The sequence below is a fragment of the Leptosomus discolor genome, chromosome 3, assembly GCF_034619465.1.
Source record: "Leptosomus discolor isolate bLepDis1 chromosome 3, bLepDis1.hap2, whole genome shotgun sequence".
Classification (NCBI taxonomy): Eukaryota; Metazoa; Chordata; class Aves; order Leptosomiformes; family Leptosomidae; genus Leptosomus; species Leptosomus discolor.
In genome coordinates, this window is record NC_141393.1 from 14,546,953 (window position 1) to 14,568,964 (window position 22,012).

Genomic DNA, 22,012 nt, shown 5'->3' on the forward strand with positions numbered 1-22,012 from the left:
ACATTATTACATCCCAAGAGCAGCACCGTGGGAGAAAGATGAAAAGGGAATGAGCAAACTCAATTTGCAGCTCCTGTTTTCTCTGTTGCAACTAAGGACAAATCACCTACAATTCTGAAAGCAGAAAACCTGAAAGCACACCATCTGCAGAAGCAAAAAAAAAATGAATAAACAGAAGGTATCGTGCAGTAATCAACAAAGTATCTAGACAAGATGAAAACCCGTCACTTGCATATTACAGCCTCTTAGGATTGGATTAACCCTAGAAAGGGTAGGGATATTATGCCTTAGTTTCACACACTTCAAGCAGAGGGAGATTGACATTGCTATCAAAAGAAGTTGTTCCAGTGCTCCTCTGTCTGTTTATTTTCTTCTCCACATTGCTCCCTCCTCTGTACAAGCTCAGTAAAAGCACTCATACAGCTGCACAGCTAAATCAGATGAGAAACCTGAGGAAAAGGGTTTTCTGTTTTGTAGTAGCTGCTGTTTGCTTGCTTGGCTTTTTTTTTTTTTTTTCCTATATTAATTTTAACCTGGGTGCATCTCCCAGCTGGGTTCTCCCTATGGCCACAGTAACTCTTGTGCTGCTGCACAGGATGGGAACAAGCAGCCGGGGGAAAGACCTCTTCCTTCAGTTCAGTGCTAGATAACATCAGGTTAAAGTGACCCCAAAACACTGGCCTTCAACAGTCTTGCCTGAGGGCAAGTTCCTAACACAGAGAAACTGTCAGGAGCTCCTGCCATAACCCTGTGCAGAGGAATGACACTCCTCCCCCAGCCGAGTGCCCAGAAATGAGAGATGTGTACTAGGAGGCAGAGCCAAGGCAGGCTGTAGGTGAAAGCATACGGCGTGTCCTTCCCTGCCGTGAAGCTGGAGTTTCACTCCCTGGGTGGGCATTAGGGATCACATTCTCGGGGTCATGCTCATGCATGAAATTGTGTACCCCAAAATCTAGATTTTATTCCCAAATATTTTCAAATTCAGATTTAATTGAGAAATCTCAAATGTGTGTCGTTAAGTAAAAGCCTGTCTCTTCTATAAGTATTTCACAATGAAACAAAGATATTTTACTAAACAGGACAAATGCATTGAAAATTCACTTTAATACATGTTTATTGGTGTCCTGCACTTTCAGTGTAGGAGGTTGGAGATGTAATAAAAAAGTCTCAAAATTTATTGATTCCATTTCATTTAAATCACTCTAAACAACCAGTGCTTTAGAGTTCAGAGAATTAACGTTTACTGTCCATTACAAGCAAAATTTTAATATTACTTTTTTCGAGTCCACTTAGAACTCCTCTCTTTTAAAATTCTTCAGATACATTCCTTGAAGTAAACAATACATTTCAATCTGTGTCACAATCAACATTGGTAAGGCCTTCTTAACCATTTTATACCACCTCCACTATTACTTCATTGCAAAACACAATCTTATTTCATACTATAAATATTCATCCATGCACAAAACACAGGGGCCAGAAGTTACACATTAGTATCTCATGTGGGCTTCCAAGACTTCCTTTACCCTCTGCAGGTTTATGGTACACTTAAAAAGATATCTTTAGACTTGGTCTACTTGGTCTTAAAATACAAATATACAATATCCATAAGCATAAAAAAGTAAAGCTAGATTGCCTTACCATTTGTTATGAACTGCTAAAATCTTATACATGTACAATATAGCATCATGCTGATTAATATACATATTAGTTAAATATATCAACCAATAATGGGGATGTGGCCAAGCTTTTTTTTGTTTTGTTTTTGAAAAGAAATTGTTCATATACAAGTAAAAAGATTTTTAATTTAAACTACTATGGAAACCCTGAACCACATAGACATCTGTAAACCCTGCTGAGATATTCAGGTCAAACTGGGGCATAACGTGCTGATTCACTTGAAAGGGAACACAACTCCTCACGGGCGATACCCAAGGTATGCTATTCCCAAGAGAATGCAAATTTGCTAGCATTCACATTTTCAGGTCTAGGAGACTAATCTTTGCATCTTACAACTCAATTTATACTTTTTATCCTCCATCAGAAACAATTCAGTACCTCGACATTGTCATAGATTTTTCTAAATAAGTAGATATACAGTACAAAGTGTAGATAGTGAAACAAATAAGCACATATATACAGTCTTTGAAAGGCATTTTTGTGACCATTTTAGCAGTGTTTATAGAAAACATTTAAGATAGTCACATTCTGCTGATACCACTGTATTGCAAACTGTCAAGCCACATTTCTTATATTAAACTTGTACTGCATTGTATATTGTACAACAGCAGAGAAAACGATCATTCTTAAGGTGTGACACAACGAAAAAAAAATCACTAGACTGAGTAAGGTAACCAGCACAGGGCTTAATTTTCCTGAGGTTTGTAAGAATTTTTAAACAAAAATCACAGTGACCAGGCTAAACTGCAAACATACTGTTAAGTTTTAAATATACAGTTTATACATAAGTTCTGTGCATGATCGACTCAACTGTGTATGTTCACACAGACGTTTCCTTTAAATGACTCGCCACTGCATAATACTTGTATCTTTTCCGCCTGTGGAGATGAGATGGGTGTCTTCACAGAGAAAATCTACATTAGTTACATGACTACTATGTCCACCGTACACATGGCTTGGAGCCTAGAAAACACCATATTAATGTCATATTAGTCATAAAAACGTATCATTATAACATTCATACAACAACGAAACCAAGGCATCACAACATTCTCTTAAAGTATTTTAATATTAAATTAAATTTTGAATTTAATTGTAGTCTTAATCAACCTTAAGTAAATCCCTTAGGCGTGTACATATTCCCATTCTTGCCTTTTTTTTCCTTTTTTTTTTTTTTTTGTACATAGGAAAACAACATGTAATGCATTTGTGCAAGTTACAGGAGTAAATTTTTTGGAAATACCTTACCCTAAACTGTGAACATGGATATGAGAAGAGATGTACTTTGCCAAAATCATCCCCTGTTGATAGCAATTTTCTCCCATGCGATCGACAGACAGCGTTGATATCCGTTCCATCTGAACCTTCAGGCCATACACCTGAAACACAGAGGGACTAATTAAAGGTTTGTATAATGGGAATAAAAGTGACAGCTTAAGTTTTTCTTAAAGTATAAATAAAGGATCACTTGTTTAAGAAAAAAAGATGAAACTCTAAAAATAACTGCAGCTGAGTCAATGTGTGTACTTCAGTACCAGCAAAAGACCAGAACCTAATAGCATGTGAGGAATTGATTCCATGCCTTTATAAGGAATTCCAAACTGTTGTAAAAAAAATTAAACCCAAAGTACTGATTTGTGGACTGCACTTAAGTCTCCTGACGTGTGTGGAAACACCTCTTTGCTACATCAGGGACAGTAAAAAAAGAGGCTTAAAGAAAAGGAAGGTGCAAAGAAGAAACATGGTAATCGCTACTCGTGGAATTATGAACATGTAGAATGAAGAGACACGAAAAAGCTGTTTTAATTAACTGCTTTGACAGAAAGGAGGCTGTATGAGCATCAGATGCTAGCTGAAGAGAGGCAGGAGTCTTCTTAAGGGGTCACTATGACAAGCCGGACATAACCCCTCAATGAAATGGTTTAAGAAACAAGATTGCTATTTTGAAATGGGGAAGGGGTCATATCAGTTTTTCTTTGAGACTACGCTCTTTCAAAATTTATTCCAGTGACTTGCTGTCCGTTTTTTCAAATATGTAAACTGAATCCCCTTTGCTGAAAAATTTTGAACCAATGCCTTGGTTGTGTATCCAGCTGCACATGGCTCTTGCAAGAGCGTACAGATCAGTAAGGGTTTTTAAGTCTTTAGTTCTTCATATTTACATGTGTTTGTATCACTAAAGTATCCTCCCTTGAACACACTTTACATGCTGTTGATTTTCAGTTGAATCATCTCTAAACAGTTCCAGGCTAAGTAATCTGTTCCCATGCTTGAAGGCAGGTGTTCAACACATCAATGCTCATTTCCCCCCCTGCATCGGTTATGCTGATCTGTGAGTGCTATGCATACTAGTTGTGCTTTTTCTGTGGTTCTACTAGAGTGAGGAAACTATCCCTAGTTTCAGTCAGCCAGTAGCTACTGAAAAATCAATATACTAGAAACCTCACACCCTTGATGATGTGATTGCTTCTTCTATGTCCAGTGGGGCAATCCCGGCGAGCATTTGAAGACTCTTCATACTGGCTGCTCTGAGGCCCCAAAGTACTGAATAGTGGAGTGACTTCCAACATTCTTGACTGGTTTCCAATTTATAATTTATGAGCTGCTTCAATTTATTATTCTAGCCACTGACTTCGCACTTTATCCTCTCCAAACGGGCTCTGAAGGTAAATAAATAGATGATTCTGCAGATACTGCATTCGTCTTCTCCACTTTTTCAGTACTCTGTCAGTTCTTGATGAGGTACTGAAAACAAGTACTAATGGTCGCAAGATTATGCTAACCAGTTGTTTTTACAGATACAACAAGGTTCATCACACTCAGATACTTCCAAATTATCTGACTTCTAACTACTTTCCAATCTACTCCTTCCCTGCTGAAAGCAGAGGTCTCATCCTTTCTTTACTGGCACTAACGGGGTTAGCCATTAGGTTGTAGTAAGTCTTCTAATAAAGACATTGAAAAAGAAAAAAATGTGTCGGGTTTTTTAACATTTTAGCCTTAGCAGTGTCATCTCTCCTCTCTGCCTAGCAGACCAATATTGTTGTTGGCCCTTCTGTTATTTCTGTACTTGTCACAAGTACGCGTTTATGTTCAGGCTTTATTTGCGTCTCCTTGGTCCTCCAACAGCTTCTAGTTTCTGCATTCCTCTTCCTTGTAGGAGAGATGAACAACAGTTTAACCAAATCTGTGTCTTGCTGCCACTCCTGTCTTTCCTCTGGGCTGGCAGAATTTGTGTGCTTCATACCATCTTAGGAACTACCACATCTCACCTTTTCTCCAACTCCAGATCTCCCCTAACAGATTTGCTTTGGATTTTTGCAGTTTGCCTCCTCGAAGTCCATTATTTTAATTGTGTTGCTCTTTTTCCTTCCTATACTAAGGATCAGACCTTCCTAATTCCAGTCGTTCCTATGCATTCACGTTCTCAACAAGTTCTTCCCAACTCCCCCGAATCTAATCTGGAAGAAACCCCTCTCTAGGTGCTTATCTATTTCCTGTATCAGAAGAATTTTGAGAATTTGCTGGTTAGTCACTGTCCTTTCCCAAAAGATACTGGGATAATTAAAATCTCACATCCTCAGCAATTTCTGTGATTTCACTGATTCTGCCAGCTATTAGAAAAATCTCATTCATTTGATCTTTCTGGAAGGATGGGCCACAGCATACCCCTGCCACTGTTAATACTCTTTTTTTCATTTATAATTATTATGCATTATCTTTGTAACTTCCCAGTCTGATCCTAACTGTATAGCTATGAATCCTTAGCATATATGCAACCGTACTGTCTCCTTGTGCATTGCATATCCTTTCTGAGTAAGCTATATCCTTTTATTGAAAATTCCATTCATTTGATGAATGTCCTCACAATCTCTATGACATTACTAAAATGATAATTGTGGTAACTGTTAAAACTAGCAGCTACTTTTATTTATTCCTCATCCCTGTTGCTTTAGCTTACAATAAACCAGTTCAGCATGGAGGACTGGAACTATAGAAATGCATAAGCAGTTTCCACAAGTTCCCCATTGGCCCAGTAGATCATTTTGTTCCACAGTCTGCCTCCAAAAGCTGACCTGTTGTAAAGGGGGGAACCTCTCTCAGGTGTGAAACTCTTCTGTGACTCTCTATGCAGCCCCATGTTCTAATAGCACTGTATCTTGCACGAATCCAAATTATAAAGTAAGTAACAATCACTTAAAGTATTTGTCATCTCAGAATATCTGAACCTGTGATGCTAAATGGAAAGATTTTGTGGCTCTGTAACTGTGTGTCAGGTATACTCAAACCCCAGGAATATGTTAATAGTTCTATAAGGGCCTTCATCCCTCATATGAGAAACACATTATATGAACACACACCCAGCCTTCTAGGATTTCCTCCTTTTACTAAATCTGCATGTTGCAGTGATACCCAAGCACTGCTTGTCTGTTAAACTATACAACATTTGAATATGTCTTCCCAGCATATTGCTACTGCCATCCCATTTTTAGGCTCTAAAAACATGTCGTTTCTGGCTGCCTTCAAACACACCACTGCATCTATTCTGCTTGAAACATGGGTGAAAACCCTCCCTGCTTATTGCTTATACTAAACCAGACTCTTCTCTGAACTTCTGCCGTGGCTTCCTATTTTATCTGGAGGACTCAAGAATTTGAAGCTTCTCGCACTCAGCTTTTGTAACAATCTGTCTAGTTCTGCACGTGCTGTGGAATGAGTACAGAGCTTCGGAGTACACTGGGGAAAGCAGCTCCTTCAAAACTGGCAGAAGAGAAGTCCCATGGAAACAAACCATCCTGATTTTGTTACGGTTTTCTTCTTTCTTCGTGCACTCCTTTCACCTAATTTAATTGCTATACATTGTATCAAAACACATTATAAGTACTTAAGTACTTAAGAACAAAGACTGGCACCTGTTTTGTGTTTGCATAGTAACTAGTGCAAATGAAAGTGGTTCTGGTAAGGGGATTTGGCCCAGTAGCTGACTAAATAAGCGGTAATTCCATAGAACTGGTACTTTAAATTAAAAATTACGAGAAACAGCTCTAGTGTGACAGAAAGGGCAGTGTATGATTTCTTCCTTGTCTTCCACTTACGTTGTAATTTAATATTTATACTTGAAGCTAGCAAGAATATTAAATCAGAGTTTTTCTGGATTGAAATAAGAGGACAGATTGTAATAAAAATGGCATAACATAAGTTCTGTATTTTTCACTGAAATATGAATAGTCATGTTTTATAAGAAAAAGTTGGCAATCCAAGTGTTTGTTAACAACAAGAATGGCAAGAGCTTATAAGAGGAAAAATACTTACCAAAAACATGGAATCCTAAAGTACAGGTGTAAGTGGCCCATTCTATATCTCTAGTTGTTTCAACACTCACAACCTGTTTACAAGCAGAAGGGATCCCTACAAAAGAAAAAAAAAACAACCACATGACAACATTTTTAATTCTCAAATTATATAGATTTTTGATTGCACCAGATGAATTAAAACATATGGTCTACCTTGGCAGTTATACGGTCTCATTTAAATTTTAGATCTATATTAGACTGCCTGAACTTTGTACAAAATGACTAAATATAATTCTTACTCACAGTATAAGATTTCATAGTCTCCTGAATTAGACACAAGATATTGTGAATTAACAGACCAGTCCAGATGAGTAATGAAGCTGGAATGACCCTGCAAAGAGAAAAATAGCGTATTAACTGCACTAACAGTATCTCTCAGTGTGACAGTATTAATAAAGTGCTACAAAACGTACTCTAAGTTGTTAATATCAAATCAGAAGGAGAAAAGGTTACTTACCGAACATTTGCCAATTCTAGTGTACTTTCTTCCATTTTCACTTACGCCATATATATAAATACAGTTGTCATGGGAACCTATTGCCAAGAAGTTTCCATCTATAAACACAAAACTGAGCTCTAATTATTCCTGTAAGAAAGAACTTAGGCTAATTCTGAAAAGTTAGTGTGTCACAGACAACAGGAACTGTTCTTAAAAATCATTAAAAAATGAAAAAAACATAATTCTAATTTTTCTTTTTCAGTTGCATATTGATGCATGTTTCGAGATTACAAAACAGCAAGTTCATACAGCAAATATTACTCTTAAAAACACATGACACTTCTGGAAGAAGCTACAGTCCATTTAGGGCTAACCTGATTGCAACAACCTGCACGGCTGAGTAATATTTGTTTGTTTTCTTCCCAGTGAAATCATGCTGAAAACCAAGCATGTGGGGAAGGGAGGGAGGGGAAAGAAAACTAGCACTTAAAACACCACCCATTCAGTGCTGCCAATGTTTCACGGCATATTTATTTTCAGCTTCAGCATGGCATGTGGGGAATCATTTTAAAACAAACCAACCCCAAATTTAATAAAAAAATTCAAGGCTTTTTTTTAACCAGTCAATAACTGCTCTCAAACCTGGTGAGTAACGCATTACAGACAGCTGTTCATTTCCATCTGTGTGTACAGTGACCAAGTCTTTTGTTTCTGTGTCAAACACAAACCACCTGTTGTAAATACAGAAAGAGCCCAATAAATCATTCCATACGGAATTGAAATCTACTGTAATCTTGACCAACTTTTCTTCTGTCAAAATAGCAGAAGTTTTACACCAAGAAAAGAAAAACAGCAACTGCTACTAAATTTGGTTTATTTTTACTTTAACACAAGGATAGGTTCTTTCTCCTGTTTTTTAAGCAGAAAAATTACTGGAGATTGACCTTGATATTAATCTTCAGATTTTAATCTGTTTTACTATGTGTCATGCATTAGAATAAAATAAACATCACATATAATGACCCTTCTTCCTTTAATGACCCTCCTCTATGCTACGCTGATGTTTAAACTGATGCCTACATTAAATCCTAGAGCAAAGGAAAACACAAGCAAGAATCAGGATATTCTCTTTTGATAGAAGGATTAGCTTTATTTATTAGTTTATTTTAAAGTTAATTAATTTATTGCTTTAATTAATTAATTTTAATGATCCAAAATTTAATTTGTGGAATTTGTAGAAGGGACGAAGGTAAAAATTGTATTTCAATACTTGCATCAAATTATTAAGGACAAAGTAAAGATTCCTCTCAAAGCTTCTCCTTGTGATTTACTTTATTTAGTAAACACATTACATTTACTAACTAAAGTAAACCCTTTATTTAGGATTGATATACAATCTGAAACAATCTTGGCTCATAACCTACAAGCATCCCGTATGTTCTCAGTTAAGTGGAACTGTTTTCAGTATTAACAGCAAAGTCTGCCCTCAAGTGACATTACAGGAGAGGATGAAGTTATGGGGAAGGCACTCCTTCCGCCTGTGACAGACAACCAAGGTTAAAACCCAGGGTCTGCTGCTGACGCAGTGTGTGTCCAAGGGCTCAAATCTGCCCTGTAAAATGGAGACACTACCATTCACCGCGGTTCTGTCTGTCTTGTTTATGCCTTACACTCTTCAGGAAGAACAAGTCTCTTAATATGCATTTTTACACTATGTCTAGCACAGTGGAACATTTGCCAAATTTTTGTTAAAGCCTTCAGTTGTCACTGAATTAGAGATAATAAACCTAAAATTTGCTAAATTCTCCAACGAGCAACCTTTTTCTATGCAATTTCCGCTATGCTGCACTACAGGCCTCAGAAGAGATCTCCGTACGCATCTGCAAAGTTAACTCACTATCTCAGACTACTCCTTTAGCCTCTCCTTTGCCGTGACGGACACAAAGGTTTAACATTCAGGTCACTGGTGTGCTGAGGGCATCTCCCACGCACAGTCTCACTGCTAACCTAGGCTTCCTGCCCTGTCCAAATCCATCTCCTCCCACTGATGGTAGACTGCTGCTCTCCCAGGGCAGAAACCATCTCTTTGCTCTGTGGTCATGCAATGCTCAGCAAACACGGGGTACTGGTCCAACGCTAGGGTTTCTAGGCACTAAGGCAATACAAATAAATTTCACTCTGAAATTCAATAGAAGCCCATAGGGGATGAATATATGTCACACGTACATCAGCAAAACAAAAACATGAACTTGGACGTGAACTGGAAAAATCATGTAGTGTTGGTTGGTGCCCAAGGTGCAGCTCTGTGCAGCTTACCTGCCGGTCAGTGTCCCTACTGCAACAACAGATGCTGAAGGATGAAAACCTGAAGACTGCGCTGGATCCTAAAATGTTTCAGAAGGAAGCACACGTTTTTACCAGTCCAAGTTATAACAAAAACACAGTTCAATTATCTGCCTCAGTATCAGAGTAAGTCTTTCTGGTTGATTTTTTGGTGGCGTTTTTGCCTTTAAATACAAACTTGAGGGAAAAAAAAAACACTTTTAACTGATTGAAATATTACCCAATAGATTTTTATTTCCCCCACTATACAAGGCCACTGTTTTCTTCACTATCTAAAAATAACTTGGCAAGTGATTTCATAACAATAACATTGGCAAAGGCAGCTTCTCAACAAATCACAAACAAGTAAAGAGATAAAAATAACTTATTAAATTAGAGCTGGCCCAAGAATTAAGTATCAAAGCTGCAGTTTACCTACTGTCTCAAGGACAAGCAAGTACCTTCTTCAACAAAGGTATGTATCACTGTGCATGGAGGGGTAAAGACTAACTTCTACCCACACCCACACCTTTTTCAGCACCTGCCAGTTGCATCTTAGTGGGAGATTAAGGGCATAAACTGGGTTTCTTACTTTGACAAGCAATTCTAAAGCATTTTACTTTGTATAGTGTATTATTACGGAGACGGGTAGAATTGCAGTGGTGTTCTTGTAATTTAAACATAGGCCTGAAAAACAAGGTAAGCATTTTCTTTCTAATACTTGTTCAGTTACAAAGAATGAGCTCCAGAACTCTTCAGTTTACAGCAGAAAGTCTCAAAATAAATAGCTTATTTTTTCTGATACTTCACAAAAATAATTTTAAAATGTAAGCAGAAAAAAAAAAACCAACCAGTAACATACCTCACAGAAATGCTTATGTCCTTGATTTTCTATAGTCTAAAATAGTACAACATTGTAGCCATCTTAGTAAACCTGTTCACATTTTTAGCAGTTTCTAATTACTAGCCCTAGAGACCAGGTGTAAGGGATAGTCTCATTAATTTTAGACAAGTGACTAATTTCAAAGACATTACTAACACTAAATTTCAGAGAACTGTTGAGAACCAGGATTTCTAAACACATGTTCTAAAGCACTACAGTAGTCCAGACAGGAAAATTTGCTAATTTTTTAAAAGTATAATTTCACAGTAAATGCTAAAATATTCTCTTGAATAAACCAGAGGTTCAAACAGTGAATTTAGTCTGAGCAGTAACTTGTACTCCTAACTACACTAAAAAGCTTCTACATAGAGCTTGATCAGAAAAATAGGTTAACATGAAATGATTTATTTACTCTAGATAATCAGCCAGTGATTTATAAAATGTAGTCTCAGATATTTCAAGTGGTTAATAAGGAAATTATTGTCAAGATTGATAATAGAAATCTTCGCTTAATGAAGCGGTGTGTACTTGGAAGGGAAAAGAAATAAATCTCAGTTTAGTTTAATAGTCCTACTGCTGTTGCCATCAACCTTTTCAAAAGAATCAAGGTAAACAAAGCAGTTTCTTAAATAGTTCAGTAACAACAGCTTCTTAGAGACTGTCTCATATGTGCAAAACCACAGCTAAATATTAATTGAAGCTCACTGTAAGTCATAATCAGTTAAACTCCAGTTCTGTTTTTCAGAGGAGACAAAGGACAAACAGTGGAAACAACATTCTATTTTGAGTTGATGATTACTTAAGTAACTTTATTGCTGAGATAGCAGCTTATCTGATTAATAGATCTGTTCCCGTTCCCCGTATTGCACTTATCTCCACTAATGATGTTCCACTATCAACCCAAACTTCTAAACGCTCCTTTCTTTAGACTGCAAGACAGCAAAGTGCCAAATTTTGCACTTCTCTTCATGACTATGGGCCCCCCTCCGTACATCATTCCTATAATGAGAAATATGTCAGAAGTACTAACTTCTTATTCTCCCAGCATCTTTCAAAGTGTACGCAAGTATACAAAACAACACAGCTTTAAATGAGCAAAGGATCACATCAGCACCTGCAATTGAATTAGATGATGGTTTTTTTTTTCAGATAAAAAAGAAATTTATTAGGAAAGCATAAAAAATGGTACCAATGATTTTACTCTCCACTTCAGGATATTTATAAATAAGACTTGCACAGAACCAGTATGTACCATTTCTAAATAAACAAATTAACTCTCCACAAATAAAAACCCCTATGCTAAGACCAGAAAGGTCTATGTAAAAGTTCCCAGCTGTGTCATTGTTCAAGTCACTCTGAATTGCATGTGAAGGATTTCTGCAATATAGTGTGTTCATATGCCATACCGTACAATACAGTACACTGCTGTAAACAAAAAAAGGCACAAGTTTATTTTCTTAGAGAGTCTTTCAAGACAGATCCAGGAAAATTTGGTTTACAACTGCTCACTGATTTTTAAAAATACATTCTACTGTTGAAGTTTGTAGCCTAAGTGTGCTGGTATTTATTTGATCTCGTATTTGGCATCTTGGTAGCAGGTCAAGAGATTTGCAAGCACGTTAAGATTTTGATGTTTCTCCAGGTTTGACCATTCCCCTAAGGCCCAACTACAATATTCTTCACGATTGAAGGGGAGAGAGCGCTTATTTTTAAATCCCAATCATATTAACATATCTTAAACTCTGAAATGATTAGGAGGTAGTAAAATGCAATTATCTGCCTGGCCAAACCCTTAGTATTATTAATTTCCTTTTTTTTTTTTTTTTTTAGATTAAAAGAACTACTTTTATTTTCCTTTCTTTTAATTTCTTACACTACAGGCCAACCTGTCTTTATAACCCAGGCACTGAACTGTGAAAATACAGCTCCATCTCTGGGGCAGTGGAACTGTTGCTTTGGTCTCTCCAACTAATTTAGAAGTCAACAAAAATAGGGACCTTAGAACATACGACCTTGGTCAGACAGAATAAATTCCAATTTCCACATTTGACAAGTGCTTACAACTGGAGCGGGATACTACGAGAGGCAGTTTGGCAAATGCTGTTCTGTTAAGACTGCTTCAGCCCGCTGCAACAGCACACACTTATTGCAGATACGTTGTATTCAGCAAGTCTTACCAATACTAGCTTCAACTTAAAGTGCCACAGAGGCCTGAAAACGAACAATCTTTTTATGAGAAAAGTTGCATAACTAAGATTTTGAAAACTTCATGTGAACTAATAGAGGATTATTTACTACATCACACAGAAAATGTTTTAGTCAGCAACATGAGGGTCATCTATAAGTTACTGGCTACAATTTGATTTGCAAACCTGTGTATTTGACATATATTTACATCAAGTGCTGTTTCTTACTTCTGAAGTAATTTTTGAACTTTTCCACTGTACAGAGGGCAGATAAAAAGACTGAGAAATAATTTGGTTATTATAAACAGTAAATGTATCTCCAAAAAAGAACAGTCTTACATCTATTAAAAAAATGTAGAGAGAAGACTGTTTGAAAAAAAATGTGATAGTGGCACCTCAACATAGAGAGATAAACACATCACCGCTGTCTGCAGGAGATATGCCAATGCCAAGAGTGATCAGGCCTCCAAAAAACGTACTCTAAAAATTAGTTCCTAGTGATGCGTGTAGTAATTAAGATCACGTTACCACAAAGCCATCAGGATTCTGCAGACGCACAACTGAGAGCCTAAGTACAATATAAAACTGAGCCTCCACTCAATATTCCTTCAGTACCTAAACACCAAGTTTCATACCAGAGGTAGGAAGCGAAATCTAAAACCCACATATATGAATACTAATAAATTATATAAAATAAATGAAGGCCAAAAAATGTCACTAAAAAAATATTTTCTGTCTGAATTCTGACTGCCATGCTCAGGATAGTGGTAGTAGTAGTAATCCTGATCAGAACTACATTTAAATGATAAGTAATTTCTAGCTTTATATTTGTGGTTCTTTTCCTAGTAAAAAAATATAAACGCCAACAGCACTGTACACTTCTATATGATACAGCATATAGGTCCATATAACACAGGGGGTTAAATTCTTGTTTTTAAGAGTCTTATGTCCATTTTCAGAAAGACAATTTTATGACCCTCTTTTTTTTTTTCCTCAAGTTAAGATATTTTAAATCAATAACCTTATCAAAAACCCAAATTACTTGAGAAGTTTTATAAAGGTAGAGTTGTGTTTAATAAATTTATACCTCTATAATCTTGTTCCAGACAGGATGATGAGTGGTAGCATCCCAGAGGGTAATGTGTTTGTCATGTCCACAAGTGAAGAACTGAGGTTTAGAGGAATGGACTGCAAGTCCCCAAAGCTCATCAGTGTGACCCTACACAAGCAGAAATGTTTCTTGACAAGAAGGACAGTACCACCAAAACTAAACATGTTTAAATAGGATTAAAATGACCAAACTATATATTAAAGCATTACAAAAATACATTGGCTTAGACAGATGCATATTTATAATGTTATTTATTGCCAGAAGTACTGTAATAATAAATCAAACAGATGCATATTTATGAAACTTAACTTTAAGCAATACCTTTACTGCTATTAGACTCTTAGAAATGTTCTTGTAAGGCAACAGCTTACCTGGGTAATTGGGAAAAAATCTCCTGATAGCGTGCCCTGTAGGACGAAGTTTCTAGTGGTTCCTATTAATACAACGTCCCCTTTTCCCTCTGCTACTGTTCTTATTGGACCAAACTGCTCTGGAATCTGTGGTCATAACAGACAAACAGATAGGTAAGTCGGACAGTTTGTCAAGCGTTGCTATTTTTAAAGACACGTGGCCTAGCAAATACATTTTACTAAATGTTGCACAGAGGAGAAATTAAATGGATGAATATATACCCCTGACTTTCAAAAGTTTGAAACAACTTGCATAAGCTCAGTAACTGCCCTTATAACACTACAAGAAAAGACACCCTTATTGACAGAACACTCCATTTGTACAGATAAACCAAGTATTTCAACAAACAGGAAAGGTTTCTTCATGCTGTGCTAACTTGATCATATTTCAATTGCAGCTGTAATATCAGACTAAGCACTTCTACTTAGAGGTAGAGTCAGGCTTTCTTGCAAGGTATGTTTCTTTAATTGCAGCCTAGGTTCTGAAAAGAGTCAGTGCAAATCTCCAACATAAAGTTCAAGGGAAGATGTCATATTTAAAATAACAAGGAATACCACCGTATGAACAAATAAGAGAAAAAGAAGGACACCACAGTTAGAAACAGCACAACACGCATGTACCTCATGCTGTGTTAAAAACTGATTTACTCAAATAGACATGCCATTCCAGTTGCATATATATTTGCAGCATTTAATAATATATAGTAGAGTTGAAACCCTTCCTCAGAATTTTATGCCGATTATTTTTTTACATTGAGTACACAAAGAGTCACGTAGTTGTGTCCAGGCAAATTCTGCTTTCATCTTTTAAGTTCCTACAGAGCAACTAAATTATTTTTTGGAGTTTCTTTTTTAAATAAGAAACAACACTATCCAAGAAATTAATGAAAAAACGTAAGTACTAAAACCCCAAAAAAACCCTCGCATCATTTTGGAAGAGAAGAAAGCACAAAAACATTTAATATTGTAATACTCTGAAGTGAAAAATGACCTCACATTATTAATTGCAAAGAAAGAGAGAAACAATATGAAAAAACATGAATACAAGATTTGTTTTCCAATTACCATAGATCTTAAAAAGGAAATATTTTGTCAATGAATAGGCTATCACAGGAATGACCTGATGACTCAAACAATGTTGCATTTTACCATTGATTTGCTTTCCCACAGAATACGCATCCATAAGAAAAAAATTGAATAAAAAAGCTCTGTTCAGAAGACAGCTAAAATTTCATTTCGAGTAGCAGAGTAACTTCAAGATAAGTGATACCACCTCAGTTTTGTGAAGTTTTTGGTAATTTCCATTCCAAGATATCAGCTTTCGGTCTTTTCCGCCTCCTGATACCAATGTGCCATTTCGCAGCATACACAGCGCAAATATTCCACCCTCATGTGCCCCTTGAACCGCGTGGCTTATTCTGTTGGTACCTGGATAGGAGAAAAGACATTATTACTGAAACACTCAGCTTAACAGCTCCTTTTTCCCCATTTCTCTACTACCTGTCAAGGACTATATCTAAACAGTGATAACTGTGGGCATGGAGTGTTGCATCAAAATGCTCAGACCCGCAGGAGAGACTGAATTAATACATCTTAAGAACATATTCCCCCCATTTCAAAAATGAAATGTATACATACTCACTCAGTCTAGTTCAAATACAAAGTAAAATAGGTCCATTTTACCCTTTCATGGGAGTTTGAGCTAAACTGTTTGACACCACATTTGACCTGCAGTAAGGACTACGCACCTTATCAAGAAAGAAACCATAACCCAGTCACTTGTTATCCTCCAAAGGATATTCCACAGCCTCCAGACACCGAACTTGCACCAAAACCTGACTAAGCTAGAGGTCCTTGTATATCTGGTGGGACATGCCAAATCACTCTCTGAAAGAGCCTGTATATCTTTATTGATGAACTTGGCTTGTTCAAGTACCTTCTTAGACTCAAAACACCTTCAAAAACAACTACATTAGATTAAATATCTCTAATTTGATGAACCATTACTATTATGAAGTATAAATGATTGCTAGTGATTCTATTACTGAAAGTAATAGAAAAACGATTACTAGTGATTCTATTCCTTGCCTCAAAGCTTGGCTAACTTTATGTTTAGCAGGAAAGAGGGGCTGATACCAGTTAGGAAGAAACAACTGCTTTTTCTTTATAAATCCCATTTGCTTCTATCCACACCTATGGATACAATGTGTCAGCTACAAGTGATTTCTATCAAGAGAAGTCAGGGTACTCTGACCTGCTGGAAGTGTCCCTCGCTTGAACATAAGAGTTCTGAGTCAAAAGTAGCGCAGACATAGAAAGTACGCTGTACTAAGATAGAAAAACAAGAACATCACTTTTGTCCAACCCAAAAGAACCGGCAGAGGTGAGGAGATCTTGCAGCACACAAAGAACTACTTTTAATTCCTGGGAGAAAGGGCAGAGGCTGCTTGCAGTCAAGGCAGGCATCAGTCTACGGGCATGCAGGCAAACAGGCCCCTGAGCAGTGCACTGACCCTGCCGTGCCAGCAGCTGCCACTGTCTCCCTTGCCTGTTGGCAGTCCAAACCAACAACCGAGAACAGGGAGGAGATAGGACTATGCAATTTCTAACCTCTGTTTGGAAGGAAAAGTGTTCAAGTGTCTTGCTTTAAACTATCATAGGAAAAAGAAAAGGGAAATAAAAGAGGAGCTGAGTTACAAACACCATGTCCACACCTTTCCTCAAGAGTAGTGTATCAGTCAAAAGCACAAGCAGATCATTGGCTGATAGACCTTGGACGAAAAAAAGTCTACAAAACCAGTTCAGTAAGGCTCAACTGTGCAACTGATTCATCGTGCTGCTTCCTGGGTCTCATATCCTTCGAGTATCTTGCAAGAAGGCACTGAGTAAATAAGAAGCAGCTATCATCCACACCCCTTCTTCCTTTACTAATAAGGCCTCCTTTAGGGGATTCTCCTTATTGCTATGCATGGCATCTGACGCACTAAGTAAATGTTTAGGATGTTGCTGCTGTTTGCCTTCCGGCAGGCATTGCCTTCTGCTGACCAAAAAACAAAAAGAGCCTTTTCTTACTAGAAAACGCTTTTTAAGAAGTTTGTCCTATCCATCTGCTCTTTTGAAATAAAGCTGAGGAATTCAATTAGATCTGAATATATTTTAGCTTGACTTCCTAGGAAAACAAATAAAGCTATCTGTTGTCTTTTTAAAAGTATGTCAATGGGCATAATTTTTGCAAACACTACAGAGTGAGAGTATAGGAGACTGGAGATCATCAATTATGTTAACAGTGTTTCTTACTATCACATTGATTAAGGAAAATAACTTTTCCTGCCATTTCTTACGTCAGTAAAAGCCACATATGCTGGCATAGCTCTATGATTCAACATCTGACCATAGGGAACACATTCTATAGAATTTGGTGCTCCAGCAGTCAGGTATAGATGTTCTTTCAGTGCTTGTAGAGGAGAATCCAGACATAATCTGCTAGATTGGTCTTGGGAAAGTACTCAAGATAAACAAAATTTATTCTTCTTAAAATGAGGTTACACTCACATAAAAATTCATGTTCTTTTACATTAAAATTTCACTATTACCTTCAATCTTGTCTTACCTTTCCCCCAAACCAAAATGTTTCCACTTGAGTCTCCTGTAATAGTATCACCGTTTTCAGAAAAGGTCACACATAGGACAAACTTTGGCTTCTCTTGTTTCTGCATGGTTATGAAAAATATACACTCACAGCAACACACAATCCATTCATTTCAGCTCTACACATTTGAGTAATCTAGTTTAGTCTTATACAACTCTATTATCACTTAAATACCTACACAGAAGTTAAACACATTCCTACAGTCTAAACAGTTAAACTCTGCAAGGGCAAAAGATGCCTCAGCTGGCGTTGGTTGCCCAATCCTGCACCCTTTAACTACAAGTTGCAGACAGTGAGTGAGAAGGCCAGCTTTCAGCACGAGACCAGGAATGCTCTGAGATGAAATGAATCCCCCAACTCCCACATAATCCCAAAGCCTTTAAGTATTTAGAAATGGCCGAAGATGCAAACAAGGTTTATCGCTGTAAGTTTTAACTCCAAAGTTTCCAGGAGAAAAATATTACTAGAGAGTTTGGCTGTAGTGTAAGAATTAAGAAATGGAAATGTTGCTTTGAGACCCTCCGTTTAAGATACCCATGACAACAAAACAGTGAAATGCATAAGTGGGCAAAAAGAATCACTAGCTAGTAGTTTCTAAGGACATGATTTACAATGTCTGTTGACTACCAGTGTGTATGGCCTCTTTCTCCCTCAAACTAAGAACTGTTCTCAACTAGGGCCACCACACTTTTCCATCTGCAACAATCACTGAGAACAACAGAGCCATAACAGAGGCAGAAATCTGCCCAAGCAACTTGGGAGTTAAAAATGAATGAAAAATAAATTCTAACAATATTATTTAAATATTAGCATTTAGCATTATCTCAACATCTCCTCCTGAATTCACATAAAGCATATTAACTGACACTGCAAAATAGTTGTTTTGACTACCCTTGTGAGCCACGACTCCATAAGCAGTTGACTAGGTCCTACTGGAGTTACCTGAAGTCACCGCAAACCTCCCACATTTGTGCATGCAACTGCTGTACAGCTTAGTCTATATGTAAGAAGAAAACTAAGACAAGACCTTGAAATGAAAATGATATTTACCAAATGGTGGCCAGCTCAATCTGTATTTGAATTACATATGTGTATGTATCTGAGCAGAACAGAGGAAAAGGGAAGAATATTCATATTCATGTAATTTATGGGGCTTTGCAAGTCTTTCCTCTGACAAAATAAAATAAAATAAACCCTAGTATATATCACTCTATTTTTTTTTTTTTTTAGCCTGAGGCAAGCATAGAGACTTTTAAGGTAATTTTATTTTGCAGGGGTGTGTGGAGGGTTGGACATAGCATTAAAAATATAGGGAAAGGAATGCAAGGACTAAAATGGTAACTGCATTTAAAAACTTCATTGTGGAAGTTTTACCCGTGGAAAAGTTCTCTGTACCATACCGTGAATGCTACCTGAATTTCTGCAAAATTTCAACGTTAATAATAATCAGTTGTTTTGATTTACTCAAACCTTAACAACACTTACTTCTGCATGACTGTACCATTACTATAAATACAAAATTAAGGAAATATTTTATTTTACCTCAAATAATCCTTGCTTTTTAATAAGGGAATTCCCTTCTAGTGTCCAAAAATAAAGGTGTGATTTTCCACAAGTAACTATTATATTTGTATCAGTAGGGTGAAAATCTGCAGCAAATACAGCTTCATTAGAGCACTTGGAAGGAAAAAGAAAAACATTGTATCAAAATCTAAAACTCAAAAAACACAAAACAATATGAAATGCTTCTCTAGTTAGATAAACTGATACTCCTGATACAAGAAAAATTCTGAGCTATTCATTTATTCAAGTAGTCTGCAATACTTTGGTAGAATACTTTGAAGTCAAAAGATTTTATGTTTTAATAAGTTAGTATCAAAAGTTATCCTTCAAAATCATGTCAGATAATGAGAATTTCTACATAAAAGATTAGTTTAAGATGTTTCGTTTCTACACATGCTCCTGTCATTGCTGCCTAGACTTTTCTAGGCATTCTAAAATGACAAAAATAGCGAAATTGAAAATACCCAAGCTATTGGGATAATGTCAACAGAGATAAAATAGCCCCTTTCTTCGTGTTCTTTGCCTTTTATATATAAATCAAAAGTGTTAAAAAGGCACAAGTAGTTAAATTTGGGAAGACATTTTATGACAAGAAATCCAGATCTACATACAAGCAAGCAGAACAAAATATCTTATTGCAACACCTTGACATCTGCCAGCTTTTCTTCTTTCTGCCAGTCCCACACAGAAAGCACATGGTCGTTTGAGTCATCCACGGAGCACAGGCTACTTCCTCCATTCTGAGGCAAAACATGGAAAATATTAATGCACTGCCCAACCAACATGAGAAACATATAAATACACATCCAAAATAATTACATACTTCTGTGTAGGTGAAAATATTTACACCTTAACTGTTATACTTTTATTTATTCCATAGATCTGCATGAAATATAATGATTAATAGGGTCATTGGAAAATAGGGCTAATAATGGATCTAGAAGAAGAACTCTTGCAAACTGTAGACAAACAGACTTTGTCAGGAATGAGGCAGGTATCTCTTTTCAAACATTTAGTGATGGAAATTCCAAGAGCAAACTACACATCATTGTCTATTCTATTAAGAAAGCTTTTCCTTATAACTATACTGAGTTTCTTTCTTTGCGATTTAAACCAGTTACTTCTTAAACCTGCTACGGACATGTGGAACAATTTTACTCTTTATTTAGGAATAATGGATCAAAACCAGGAAACAAGAAATTGTTTAACAACTTATTCCTGACAGGTGTCTTTTTTATAGTTGTGTCTTCTATGAGTCTTTCTAATCTTAATGACTCCAATTCCTTTAGTCTTTCTTCATGCATCATATTTCCTAGACATTCTCCAGTTGGTATCATTTTTCTGATGTGTGAATCCAAAGACTGGTTGAGGAACTCCAACCAAGACTCTACCTGAACTGAGGGGAGCTGACTGACATTGATCTCACTAGGGATGGGAACTGCTGTACAATCAGATCTTTTTCCAAACAGTAGCAATCTGGAAGCTTTTTGGACCCTTTTTCCCAATTTCTTTGGTGTTCATTCCTAGCTGTGTGTCTATAGTGGAACAAACCATCAAGTAATGTCTAATTGTGTTCCAACCCATTCAGACACGATTTTTGTATCCTGTTGCTCCTGGCATTAGCTATGTTAGCTTTGACTGCAGCTGAGCTTGCTGGAACAGACTGAGCCTGTGGTTACACAAGCAGTCCTTTGGCAGCAACGATGACACAAACAGCCCTTCCTTTGCCACCCATAGCACAGCCGCTTGTTGCTGCCTCTTCAGCTGAGCCTCCACAACAGTTTGGGCTATCATAGAGTGAGCCTCTTTGGGGGGAAAAGAAGACCCGAGCAAACTCTGCTTCATTTTGTTTATATGCGAGGTTGCTTGGTTGTTTTCCTGATGAATCAGGCCCCTAATACACATCTCGGATGCAGCTACAAAAATAACTGTGCCAAGGCTACTCAAGAGGTGGGACAGAGACAGGACTGAGTAGCCTGAAGAGAAGGCTGTCTAAAACGAGATAAGCAGTACTGCTATGGGATTGGAAGTGATGCTCAAAACAGGCCAAGCTCTCATTGAAATCACAGCATAAAGCAAACATACTAAGCGCTTGCATTCTCCTGGCATCTGCCAATAGCGATCCTCTGTTATTAAGTACCTATTTTTTTCCTCCAGGGAGATATTTACAGAGTGTTTGCTTGCTATCCCTTTCTATTTATCCTTCAAAGGTGGTCTTGAACCGTGTTGGCTTTCGCCTTTGTATTCTTAACCAGCTCTCCCAATTCACTCCTCTCTTTTCTACTTTCTATAAAACATCAGTAGATTTCAAGTGTTTGTGGAAACTTTCACTGAAATACATTTTGCCTAGGGAATACACCATTTAGTCCTCTCCTTTTTAAAAATGCTGTCGAGACAACCAGATAGCACCAGATG

General features: G+C 37.1%; 1 protein-coding gene across 3 annotated transcripts in view; it reads right to left on the minus strand.

Annotated features, from left to right (window-relative positions):
* Positions 1 to 2,327: 2,327 nt before the first annotated feature.
* Positions 2,328 to 22,012, minus strand: part of EML1 (EMAP like 1) — an 83,281-nt gene continuing 63,596 nt past the window's right edge. For all 3 annotated transcript variants that reach the window (XM_086463123.1, XM_086463124.1, XM_086463125.1), the window contains 13 exons: positions 20,242 to 20,337; positions 19,577 to 19,711; positions 17,996 to 18,095; positions 15,659 to 15,813; positions 14,347 to 14,472; positions 13,952 to 14,083; positions 9,790 to 9,857; positions 8,116 to 8,204; positions 7,492 to 7,589; positions 7,278 to 7,365; positions 6,994 to 7,089; positions 2,929 to 3,059; positions 2,328 to 2,643 (listed from right to left, as the gene is read on the minus strand). In XM_086463123.1, the coding sequence (XP_086319249.1) occupies positions 2,518 to 2,643; positions 2,929 to 3,059; positions 6,994 to 7,089; positions 7,278 to 7,365; positions 7,492 to 7,589; positions 8,116 to 8,204; positions 9,790 to 9,857; positions 13,952 to 14,083; positions 14,347 to 14,472; positions 15,659 to 15,813; positions 17,996 to 18,095; positions 19,577 to 19,711; positions 20,242 to 20,337 (1,440 nt within the window). In that variant the 3' untranslated portion in view covers positions 2,328 to 2,517. The remainder of the gene's footprint in view (positions 2,644 to 2,928; positions 3,060 to 6,993; positions 7,090 to 7,277; positions 7,366 to 7,491; positions 7,590 to 8,115; positions 8,205 to 9,789; positions 9,858 to 13,951; positions 14,084 to 14,346; positions 14,473 to 15,658; positions 15,814 to 17,995; positions 18,096 to 19,576; positions 19,712 to 20,241; positions 20,338 to 22,012) is intronic.